This window comes from Ahaetulla prasina, chromosome 1 (genome assembly GCF_028640845.1).
Source record: "Ahaetulla prasina isolate Xishuangbanna chromosome 1, ASM2864084v1, whole genome shotgun sequence".
NCBI lineage: Eukaryota > Metazoa > Chordata > Lepidosauria > Squamata > Colubridae > Ahaetulla > Ahaetulla prasina.
In genome coordinates this window covers 194345003-194357807 of record NC_080539.1, presented here as the reverse complement: position 1 = coordinate 194357807, position 12805 = coordinate 194345003, and the positions used below count along the sequence as shown (strand labels likewise).

The 12805-nt window shown below is 37.2% G+C and overlaps 1 protein-coding gene across 1 annotated transcript in view; it reads left to right on the top strand.

The window, feature by feature from the left end:
- Window positions 1-557: 557 nt before the first annotated feature.
- The window catches only part of UNC80 (unc-80 homolog, NALCN channel complex subunit), a 303637-nt gene continuing 291389 nt past the window's right edge, over window positions 558-12805 (top strand). The window contains exons 1-4 of the mRNA XM_058184775.1: window positions 558-649; window positions 3450-3498; window positions 9854-10010; window positions 11580-11884. Coding sequence (XP_058040758.1) covers window positions 558-649; window positions 3450-3498; window positions 9854-10010; window positions 11580-11884 — 603 coding nt within the window. The remainder of the gene's footprint in view (window positions 650-3449; window positions 3499-9853; window positions 10011-11579; window positions 11885-12805) is intronic.

Sequence of the window (12805 nt, the reverse complement as noted above, 5' to 3'; positions counted from 1 at the left end):
TGTCTTTCCCCTTCCAGAAATAGATTATATGACTCTATCAACAAGTTAGTTGTTACTGTAAGCCCTCCTCGAGCCAAGACTGGAAATATTACTGCGTAAAGAAGGAACCATTCTAGGGAATGAATTCGTTACAGTTTATGGTTGCGAAGGATGGAAATTCGAGAAGCCCTTGCTGCTCCCCAAACTTTCCACTTCAGATCGGGGAGTTTGCTATCCGTTGGTGGCGCCGCTCCTCTCCATCGTCACCTCCCTCCCCCCACCCCGCCCCGCGTTGGTATCCCCTTGACACATCACGCGCAGGTCCCTTCGCGCTAGTTGCTGTCCACAGAAGGAGGTTCTGAAAGAAGGGAATCATGCGGGGCGGGAGGCGAGTATCCTCTCGTCCTTGGCTGCCGCCGCCGCCGCCGCCTCCCCGCAAGCTGCGCTGATTTCTCCCCGCTTGGCTGCGGCCGCTGTTTTTGCAGCCATTTTGCACCAGCGGAGCCGGAGGCAGAGAGGGCTGCTGCGGCGGAGCAGAGACATGGGCTAACAGCTGTTGCGGCACAGGAACCAGCACCATGGTGAAGAGGAAAAGCTCAGAAGGCCAAGACCAGGAGAGCGGGCGAGGGGTTCCGCTGCCTATCCAGACCTTCCTGTGGAGGCAAACCAGGTAAGGGAGAATAGGGGGCGCTGCCGGCTAAACCTCGCTGGGATTCAAGGGCTGGGATTCCAGTAAGAATTGCGTGCTCTTCATCCGCCTGTAGGTTCTTGATTCCAAGAGACCGAAGTCAGGGCAACGAGAAGCTACCTTTTCTTTAAATAATCCGCTCTGCTTTAGGGGGACACTCATTAGATAGCGGCAGAGATACGGAAGACACCTCGGACTCTTTGCTGCCCTCTACCGGTGGTCTCTATTTGGGGGCTCAGTTAACATACATCCACGCTCTCTCCTTTTCCTCAGCTTGCAGCCTGATGTCTCTGCTGGCCAAGTGCCAGCGCTGCATGCCATAAAACCACTTTCTCAGTGACCTCTAATAAGTCAGGGCTAAAGCAGGTGTCGGGGGATGTCGTGCTATCCATCCAAAGAAACATCAGAAAATCCATTTTACAACTGGAGTCAACTGCCAGCATTGCACAAGAAGATGAAATTGGGGAAACTGTATCTGACCCCTGGAAAATCATCTCAAGTCCCATGAATAACTTCCCTCCTCCCATCTTATTCCCCAATTGGGTGTGCTTGGAATTGCAGCTTCAGTTACCTATCTTCACAAGGGTTGAGAAAAGACATACAGTAACCATTACTAAAATGGTTCAGCAAAAGAATAAATCATCCTTTTGTATTAGTTTTAACTGTCTGTATACATGCAGTATCTATCTATGAACACCCCTTCTTTCCAGGTAAAATTGAACATTAACATCCTATGGAAACTCACCCCCAACTCATTAAAAACTATATTTACCTATAATAAAACATTAACAATGGCAAGAATGAATTCTAACAGGTAATTCTAACATTTCTTAGGGATGTGATTTCCTAGTGTCTTCCAACTGACATAAATGCAGTTCAATAAAATATTTATTTGATTCACCTAATATTTATGATAATGATTATGTATGCGCAATTTAAAGGATTTCATTGTTAAAAGTCACTATATAACAAGCACTTTATATTTTGAAACAGAATGCTCAGCTCATTCTTGCTGACAATTACTTTAGTAAGATAAGATTAGTTATGGTATATATCATAGAAGATAATAAGGTTGAATTAAAGATATCATGGCTCACCTCTTCCATAATTACAGGCTACATCTTTTCAAACTGTGGCCTGACCATTTCTTTGTGTCATGATTAGTACAGATGGGGACACGATGGCATTGTGTTAATGGAGGGTGGACAAGTTCATACTTTTGGTACCATCTAGCTTTATCATTCCCCTCCCTCCATCAGACTTGATTCAGATGTTCATTATCATTTTCCAACGTTGGTGGGGTACTAGATTATTTCTTATATGATGAAAAGTAAGTATTAGACAAATCAACTCAATTCAGGCCATTCTTCTTTTTTTTAAAGGCATATGATAAACATCTTAGATAGACAGCTGGATGAATATTCACTTCCTGCTGCTGACATTTTTGAGGATTCTTACAGCCCTGTCCTAATTATTAAAAATGTTAAGTGGCTGCAGAAAAAACAAAATAAATTTTAAAAAAGCCAAATTCAGAGCTGGTGCTGAGTATCTTGTGGTCCTGACAATGAACAACCTTACCAGTTTTGTGACTGGCCACATTTGTCATGAAAACCATTTTGGGAATGGACAAGCACCATCTTATGCACCATCTTATGCCAATCAGCATATTTGAGCATGCACAACATATGCTCAAAATCTCCATTGTGTCTTCAGGCCAAAAAATCTGGGGCTCTACTGTCCAATCAGATCATTTGTTGCAGATCTATTAATGCTACCGGTTCCTGTTCATACGATACATGAGGACCCAAGGATTCAAATAATACCTCTTACTGAATAGGATTTTTTTTTCTTTAGCTGCAATCCCATCCCATATCTGTCAGGATATACAGTATATCATGTACAAAAAATGGGATAAGGCAGGGGTGTGCAACTTCCTTGTGGGCAAGGAAGAAAAAAATTGCTTTTCACTTTCAAGGAAGAAAAAAATTGCTTTTCACTTTCAGGGGGATATAACTAGTGATACCATTATAATTTGGACTGATTATAACATAAATATTTAGCCTTTGGAGGAAGTGATTAATGGGCCTAAATAGATATAAATATTTTGCACTGTTCAATCCCTCAATCAAAAATATTGGCTTTATTTTGACTGGGTGCCTGAGGATTTTTAAGTGGTAAAATGATGCCTCCCTTAACCCTGCTTTTATAGTTAAGCCATCCATTTAGCATCTAAGTTTCCCTCTCCGAGATCCTAAACTTTATTCAAAATGTGTGCTGGAGCCCACATATCAAGTTCTGAACTTATGGTGTACATTTGCTTGTTATAAGAATTCTATGTTGGAAAATGTTCTCCATAGCAGCCATATGGAGATACTTGCTAGCTTTATAGCATGGGATTTCAAGACCCCTGGTGGCACAATGATTAGAATGCAGTATTGCTGGCTAATTCTGCCCGCAGCCTGGAGTTCAATCCTGACAGGCTCAAGGTTGACTCAGGCTTTCATTCTCCCAAGGCTGGTAAAATGAGGATCCAGATTACTGGGAGCAATATGCTGACTCTGTAAACCGCTTAGAGAGTGCTGTAAAAAGTGGATGGTATATAAGCCTGAATGTTATTGCTATTGCTGTTTTGAAATGACACTATATATTTCTAACTGGTCATCTATTGATTTAAACACACATATACACTTATATAAACTAAACAACTGTGCCAATGAATCAAAATATTTAATTAATACTATACCTAAAATCCTGTTTTAACAAAATCTATGTCTTTTTTCAGTGCATTTTTGAGACCCAAATTGGGAAAGCAATATGAAGCTTCTTGTGTGGTACGTGATTTTTGATGTTCTTGATTTACTGATGTGCATGAATTACTTGCTTCTAAGATGAAACTCAGGAAGCTATGTTCAACTCACTGGGTCAAACATACTACTGGTTTCACTGCTAATAGTTAAATGTTTGATTGAGGCAGACTAGATCCATGGTTTGCCCTTTGAATGATGTACTTTTTATAAAAGGAAAATTTTAAGTTTTTCACAGTGATACTTGCAGGAAGAATACATATATAATAAACCTGATCAGATTTGTCCCAAAGAAATATATGAGGCAACATTAGACATATATTGAAAGTTATTGACAACACGAATCCAACCAATCAAACAATGGCTAGAATCTTTTTAAAATCTTTTATTTTTGAAGTTTTGAAAAAGATGAGTTGTGGCGCTAACTTTTTAAGTTGCTACAAAGCATTTTAAATGAAAAAATGCTGACTTAAGACATTATAAAATATTTTTATTAAATATTTTTTAAGATATTATTTTTATTGGAACAATGTGCCATGCCAAAGGGGAAAAACTAAAGATGCCCCATCGCCTTCATTATTTTTACTAACAATAGAATCATTAGCAATGAAAATATATTGAGAAAATAAAATTTCAAAAGTTAAACTAGCAATTCAAAAACATAAACTGAAATTAAACTTGTCTTGCTTATTGCCGCTATCAAAATGAATATTTCACCAAGGCTTAACTTTCTTTTACAAAGGATTGAAAATAATAGATAATGAAGTACATATACTCTCCAGCAAGACAAGATTATGTTCAAGATTTTACAAGACTGGAAATAGAATTGAACAGGATTCAATAGGCTTGAAATAGGACAATATGGGCTATAGCGTGGATTGTAATGGAGAAGAAATTTGTTGTATTCTTCATAGTTTTATAAGCAGTTTATTGTTTAGTGTGAGATGTGCAATAAAATCTTGCTCTTGAATGCACTCATTCTTGAAGCCAATTTAATGTCTTGTATTAACTAGCTTATTTATAAATGCTTCCTTTAAAAATATGATCCATCTCTTTCAAACATTCATTTGATTATTTTCATTTAGTTGGTAGCTTCTAAGAGAATAAGTAGATTCATTATTTTGCTCCTCATATTCTCCCTTTTTCTAATTTCTCAAAACTATTTATCATACACTAGTAAAAGTTGTAGACAGTTTCATAAAAATAAACATATATTTGGAAATATTGGACTAAAAAGTATATTTGGGCTAAATTGTGTTTAAATATATAGGATTAGATATTTTTTTGATATATTGTGAATAATTTGCAAATTTCAGAATAACATGTAAATTATAAGAAAAGCCAGGCAAAATCAATACTGGGTTTTTGTTGATTTTTTTAAAAATAAAAAATCATATACCTGTAAACATCTTCCTCTTAAGATTTTGGTGGTCTCTTATATCATTATTCTTTGAACAATCTAGTAACACAGTTTCTCTGTGTTTATTTAGCTTTTGGATATTGCCATATTTAGAATAAAGGTTCCCCCCCCCCCGTGATTTACTAAATTGCAATTCATCTGATATAATTTAGCCAAGAACAAAAAGTCTGGGAGTAATTTGAATAATTTAGTTCCTTTGGATAAGAACTCACTGTCCAGTTACTAGGTATAACTCTTATTTCATTTCTATTTCCAAATTTGGAACCAGAAACATCTGCCATCCACTATAGATTCTTGGGTGTCTTTATCCCAGTGAAATGGGAGACAGTTTCAGGGACTAACTGAAAAAAGTTATGGAGATGTGAAGGCAATGGCTGGCCAATTGACAAGAGAACTAGGGCTGGGGACTAAGGGAAGGAGGTCAGAGCAAATCTTCCAATTAAAAAGAAAAATCTCTGAGCAAGAAGCCAGGCTTCCACATCTGATAAAATTTTAACAAGCCAGTGTCCACAGGGTTTTAAACAAAGATCTCACTAGAGGAAACTTCAACAAGAATTCAATGAAACTCCTCTGCAATTATAGAAACCTAAGGAGTAGGAGGCAGAGAAAATTGATATTTATTCCTAGTTGTTAAGATTGACTGGTCTGAGGTATCTGATCAGATCTGCTTCAGAACAGATATTTAACAGGGCTGTTTAGCCTGAAAAATGATGAAGTTATTTTATTAAAATAAGATGATTCTTAAACCAGCATGCTCTTAAAAAGGGGGGAGGAGTACTTTAACGAATAGCAGAGACATGCTATGTTTGGATGAGACATAAAACATGACTGTCATGAGTGGTTTTCAAATTGTTGTCCCTTTGAGATAGGCCAAGTCAGGAAACAGACTTCATGAGAAGTACTAGAACTCTACTTTATTGGTAAAGGCTATAATAATAAAATCTTGAAAAACCCAATTGTATGTTTCCTTTCCTCCTTCTTATACTAGAGAGAGTTAAGATAGAATCAAATTACATTTCTTTCTAATCTCACATTTTCTCAGCCTTAAGTGATGTTTTGCTAACCACTTCCTTCATTCCCATGGTGATCTCTGCAATTCTCTACAGAAAATTTGCCCAATGCTAGAATGTAGACTTAATTAGACACTTACCCGTCAAAAAAGCATCACTGTGTCAAAGACTTTGAATATGCTCCTTACTAAAATTTATATCCCTGGGAGTACACAGAAATGTATGTATGTATGTATGTATGTATGTATGTATGTATGTATGTATGTATGTATGTATTTGCAATGTTTGTAATCCATCTTAACCTGAATATTCTGGGTGATGTACCAGAAGAAGCAATCAAAAGAATTGAAGGTACCACCCATCCCAAAACAATACCAAGAATTAAACATGAGACAACCAGAGAATGAAGAACACAGAATAATAGCTTTATAAAAAGTCAGGTGTGTGTGTGTGTGGAGGGGTGCTGCATAAGGGGAAGCAAAGTTCATGATGGTTTTTTGGGTGATGAAATTTGGTTATTGTGAATTTTGGTGCCTTGATATTGAACCAACGGGGGATGGTGGTGGGGAATCCTCAAATTCTTGAAAATAATTTTTAAATTGAGCCAAAATCTGCCTTTCCTGATGAGGTCAACATATTACTAGAAGATTACCAGCTAGCTACTCAGGAAAATAAGTTATGATCCACAACCAAGATCGCTCCTGATCTAGAGAAGAAGGCAGAATAAAAATTTAGAGATTGATGAGTGCTGTTAGTTTTCAACAAATGCAGAACATTATAGGAGTCGTTTTTCCATATATATTCTTATACTTTTTCTGATTGCCATAGCTTTCTACTATTTTATCTTTTCATAGTTTGAGCATATATCCTGGTCTCAACTGCTGCTGCACTAGCAGAGAGAAAGTTGCTGCTTACAAACTTTGTCATGGACAAGTGGGGCTTTTTTTTTTTTTTAGTACAAATGAAACATTTATTGCTTGAACTACCAGCTGTATATCTTAAGCCCCTTCAGGGTTGGTCAGGATGATCTGCCCTATTTTCCAGGACTGTTGTTCTTGTAATTTTTCCAAGGTCAGAGTGACATAACCATAAGCAATGAGGATTACATCAGAGATTTTTTTAAAAATTGAATATCTCCTGTGTATTTTTATGAGTTGCCCAGCTAAAGTCACTGAAATATGTGATGGTGTACTATTTTTAGAATATCCCTTTTCTATTTCTCATATTTGTCACTATAATTATATCATTTAAAGGTCAATTGCACTTCCCCAATAAGACAGAATTCTGTTCAGAACTGTGCCAGTTGCAAGGAGAGTGGCAGTAGACCAAGGGCAGTGTAATCAGGCCTGCAGTCCTCAAATTGACTTAAACAAAAGATGATTAATTGAAGCTTTAGATAAAGGATTGTGGATGGAACTTTATAAAAATATGAAATAGTTTTGCCTTTGTCTCAGAAAAATTGTAGTTAACTAAATCATCAATTGTTTTTCCGTCATTATTTTCATAAGATGGGAATAGATATCTAAAGTGATATATTTAATGTCCAAGCCATTGCTAAGGTTTTCTAGAAAAAATGTACAGTAGAAGATTGATGGCTTGCAGTTCCTATGTTACTAAAACATACAATATTCTGTTTCTGCTCAATGCTAATAAGTAGATAAAAAGGTACTCTCTTGCAGTAGACATTCCTCTTACCAGTGAGGTAGTCATCACTTCTATGGCTTGCCTTCAAAAGTTGTGGGTACTTGATCACTGGAGGTTTTTAAGAAGAGACTGGATAGCCACTTGTCTGGAATGGTAGAGTCACCTGCTTGAGGATGGGTGGGTGGGCTAGACCGCAAGTTCCCTACCAACTCTGTTATTTTGTTATTCATGCACTGAACCCAACATGCACTAATTGGGAACACATTTATTCAAGGGGAGCCCACTATTTTCTGAGTTAATGGTTCAGATGTTAAACTAAACAGGATTTTACTCCATCATTCAATCAGAATTTGCCATCTAGTAATTTAAATCTCTTTCTACATACATTGATTCTTCATGTTGAATAAGAAAGAACAGAGTTTGATTTTATTATGGGTGATAATGTTTCTGGCATTTGGAGAATGCTATCAATAACCCCTCCCTATATTGTTGCTGTTGTTGCTGTCATTTTCTCAAAGCTAAATCCTTCAGTAATCTTTTCTCTGAGGAAACATATCTACCCTTCTATAATTGTTTGTAGAATGTTCTAATTCCCTGATCATATTATTTTTTGAACCTGATCAAGTTTCTTTGAATCCTTTTTAAAATATGGTGTTCCAGAACTGAATACTATTCTCAATGTTGAGGGTTGAAATGAACTCTTACTTCCTAGGACCTGGAAATTATACATTTTTTTTAAAAAAATGTTCTTTTTTGCATCTACATCATTTTGCTGGTTCATATTAAGTTTCTTTGCCTCTATAGTATTCTATATTGGAGAACTCATAACTGTTCCAGTTTACTTGACTGTCTTAGATCATTTTATCAGATTCTTCATCTATCATTTTTTAAGTAAGATAAAGATATAGCTATTTTTGAAAAATTATCAAATTTGTTGGATGGGAATTAACAACAGATTAGAAGTTGACTACTGGTTCCTTGAATATACCAGCTCATGTCTGTTTTTCACTTGACAATTTGATCAAACTGGATAAAATCAAAGACATACTAAGTGTGTTACAAATCATATTTATTGGAAAGTTACAATTTTCAACAATGCTGCCTCTCCAATAGTTTCCCAGCATTGTTATTAAACTTCATTTTGAGAGCTATATTTCTTGTTAATACTGCTTTTAAAGTTTTTTCCCACCCTAGTCTTCATAATCTTACCTGTCTTTGTCCTAGTCCCATCTAGTTATTGGAAATTATTATTCCACATGTGCCCCTCTCAGTCTGAAAATAGATGCAAAACCTGTGTTGCGACTGAATGAGTTGTCTTGCAATTCCTGCCAGTCACAGTTTTAACAGTGTCCAATAAATCTTCAGCTAACTTTTGAAACTACTATACAAGAAAATATCCGCTGATAACAGGATTAAAGAAAGATTAAAGAAATGAGTCAAAACATTACAGCTATTCAATGGAATGGCTTGCCTTCAGATTTTGTGGCTGCTTAAGAAAAGACTGGACAACCATTTGTCTGAAATGGTATAGGGCAGGGGTGTCCAAACTTGGTCCCTTTAAGACTTTTGGACTTCAACTCCCAGAGTTCCTCAGCCAGCTTTGCTGGCTGAGGGACTCTGGGAGTTGAAGTCCAAAAGTCTTAAAGGGACCAAGTTTGGACACCCCTGGTATAGGGTTTCCAGCCTGAGCAGGACCTTGGACTAGAAGACCTCCAAGGTCCTTTCCAATAGCCCTTCTGTTATTCTGATTTATTGGGGGAAATGGCCCAATATTTGTGTATTTGTGTATGGTAAAACATGAGAAACTTTAGGATTATCAGTTCATTGGAAGGGAAAAGCAGCACCAGATTAATTTGTGTCTATCAATGCCACCATTAATTTTTTTCCTGTTTAGTAAAAACCGTGTCCTTTAGAAATATCCTTGACCGAACAATAAAGTCTAGAACGCTAGCATAAGACAAAAATTGAGGAAGCATATTTGCCGTGGTTATAAAACAAGCACTCAAGCATGGATAATAAGCATATGTACCATTTAACATAGAGAGCCGTGGCTCCAAAAAATCATGATCCAACCAGTTCTCTGATATACCTACATGAAGTTTAAAAGATAAATGCAACCCGTCTATTCTTTGCTCATATTTGCTAGAATAAACAGCAGGGAAAAATGTCACATGAAAGATCTGCCTTAGTAGATTCTTTTAGTAAGTTTATGTTTCACCGACAGCAGCAAAGTGCATAAAAAAGAGAATATAGTAAAAGTTTCAAAAACCTAAACTAAGGGTTTTTTTCTCCTCTCATTTCATTTTAGTCCTTTGAAAGAGTTTTGGTTGAAAACAAGCTGCATGGTCTTTCACCAGCTCTTTCTGAAGCCATCCAGAGCATTTCACGCTGGGAATTGGTTCAAGCTGCCTTACCACATGTCCTTCACTGCACAGCCACTCTGCTTTCCAACCGGAACAAGTTAGGTCAGTGCACACCTGAGATTTTAAAAACAACTGTGGTTAGACATTACTGTATCTTATCTACTATTATTAAACCGGAAATAAATAACAGTTCAGATTAAAGCTTCCATTAGAAAAAGGGTGGGAGGGAGGGAGGGAGGGAGGGTGTGCTTTCATGCACATTTGCTTTTGTGCAAATTATGTCAGAGTAAACTGTGAGGGCAAGATTAACTGATGGTTGTATAGGAAAGGACTGCAAGGATGAAAGGAGAAGAATGGTGTCTTAAAGGGTTTGATCATGGAAAGCCTTGTCACAGGGAGCAGCTTGGTGGACCATGAAAGGATACAGTCAATCACAAAAATGTGATAGAAAGACAGCTGGATTTTAAAACCTACATGAAAACACTAAAAATATTGTCTGCAGTAAAAGTCCTCAGGAAGCCAATAACTGCTTATATTTTTACAGCAGAGAGTAAAATATAATTAAAGCCATGTTTTCAATAGAAAAACACATGTCTTATCCATCTGTCAATACAATGCAATTTAAATACAAGATAAAGTCCAAGAAACATTGTTTAGAATAGAATAGAATAGAATAGAATAGAATAGAATAGAATAGAATAGAATAGAATAGAATAGAATAGAATAGAATTTTTTTATTGGCCAAGTGTGATTGGACACACAAGGAATTTGTCTTGGTGCATATGCTCTCAGTGTACATAAAAGAAAAGATACGTTCATCAAGGTACAACATTTACAACACAATTGATGATCAATATATCAATATAAATCATAAGGATTGCCAGCAACAAGTTATAGTCATACAGTCATAAGTGGAAAGAGATTGGCGATGGGAACTATGAAACGATTAATAGTAGTGCAGATTCAGTAAATAGTCTGACAGTGTTGAGGGAATTATTTGTTTAGCAGAGTGATGGCCTTCGGGAAAAAACTGTTCTTGTGTCTAGTTGTTCTGGTGTGCAGTGCTCTATAGCGTCGTTTTGAGGGTAGGAGTTGAAACAGTTTATGTCCAGGATGCGAGGGATCTGCAAATATTTTCACGGCCCTCTTCTTGATTCGTGCAGTATACAGGTCCTCAATAGAAGGCAAGTTGGTAGCAATTATTTTTTCTGCAGCTTTAGATGGTACCTTCTGAAATATTAACTGGATTTATTAGAACATACCGTGTTTCCCTGAAAATAAGAAAATAAGTCTTATATTTTTTGAACCTTGAAATAAGTGCTTGGCCTTATTGCCATGTGCTCAAAAGCCCGATTGGGCTTATTATCGGGGGATGTCTTATTTTTGGGGAAAACAGGATAGAAAAAATTGAGATGTTTATGTTTTAGAAGTAGCTTTAGGAACGATTTAAAGTAGAACAGTTCATGTATTACCCTGTCAGATAAAATGTAATAGCCAAGTACAGTGTCTTTTTAGATGATCGACGTGGGCAACAAATAAGAAGATTCATTTAGCTGACTGCTGGTTTTATACAGTAGCATGTGCTTGGTATTATGGTAAACAAGTTGAGCAGAGCTTCTTTTCAAGCTGCACCGTAAATAACCACGGTCCTCACAATCTTTTTTCATCTAGGACATCAGGACAAACTTGGTGTTGCTGAGACAAAACTCCTTCACACTCTACATTGGATGTTGCTAGAAGCACCTCAAGACTGCAGCCATGACCACTTTGGAGGATCAGGAGACAGAGGGTCAAGCTGGAGAGGAAGCAGCAGTGCCTTTATCCACCAGATTGAAAACCAAGGATCTCCAGGGCAATCAAGATGTGACAGTGCCAATGAAGAAGAAGAGAACAGCAGAAGGAAGTTCTTTCAGAATTCAATGGCCACTGTTGAGCTTTTTGTGTTCTTGTTTGCTCCTCTGGTTCATAGGATTAAAGTAAGTGCCTAAAATGGCTGTAAGGGCTGTAAAGGAGATGGAATATTTGGCTATCATAAGTAACAACTACTACTTGGCACATCTGGTGCTTGATGGAAGTAGTATGTGGTTACAAGAAACTCTTAGTCTGATTTTTTTTCTACTATCATGTCTCCATCTTTGTTGCATTTATTAGGGAATTTTATTTATTTTATTTATATATGGAAGAGTGTGAGATGATTGCAAGATTTTTTTCCCTTTAGTGCAAAGAGTCAATCATCTGGCTTCAAACTCATCCAGGTTCCATATTTTCTGCCTGCCATAAATAGAATATCTTTAGAAAAAGATTGTATATTTTAGAGAGTCATTGAAGCCATGTGGAGGTTTGCCTGTGCCCTTAAGGTCATCTGAGTAGTGGAACTTTCTTGGAATTGCTGAAAGGAGTTGTGTTTTCTGTAGGTTGTTTTCTGCCCTGTGTCCCTTCACTGTGACTTCAGCTTGAGAAGGAGACAACACAGACTCATTCCCAACAGCTGGTGCCTGTGTTCACAGTGAAACAGTGTGTTCACAGGCTGTTGGGGTTGAGTCTGTGTTGTCTCCTTCTCAAGCTGAAGTCACAGTGAAGGGACACAGAGCAGAAAACATCTTGCAGAAAACACAGCTCCACAACACAGTCCTTTCAGCAGTTCCAAGAAGGTATCACACCCATTTGTGACAAACTTCCAAATGGCCTCAACATCTCTCTAAAAGAATGCAAATGCCCAGCTGTCTGCAGGGAATATAAATCCTTCCATTCCCCACCATCCAGTCAGAGCTGAAGAAGCTTCTTGAATAAGAAGTATAACGTCTTCAAAGAAAAACAAGAAAGTCCAGTTGCCTCTTGTAAAAGCATCTTTGGGACAAAAATATGGACATATGATCTTGCTTTCCAGAAACAGTGTC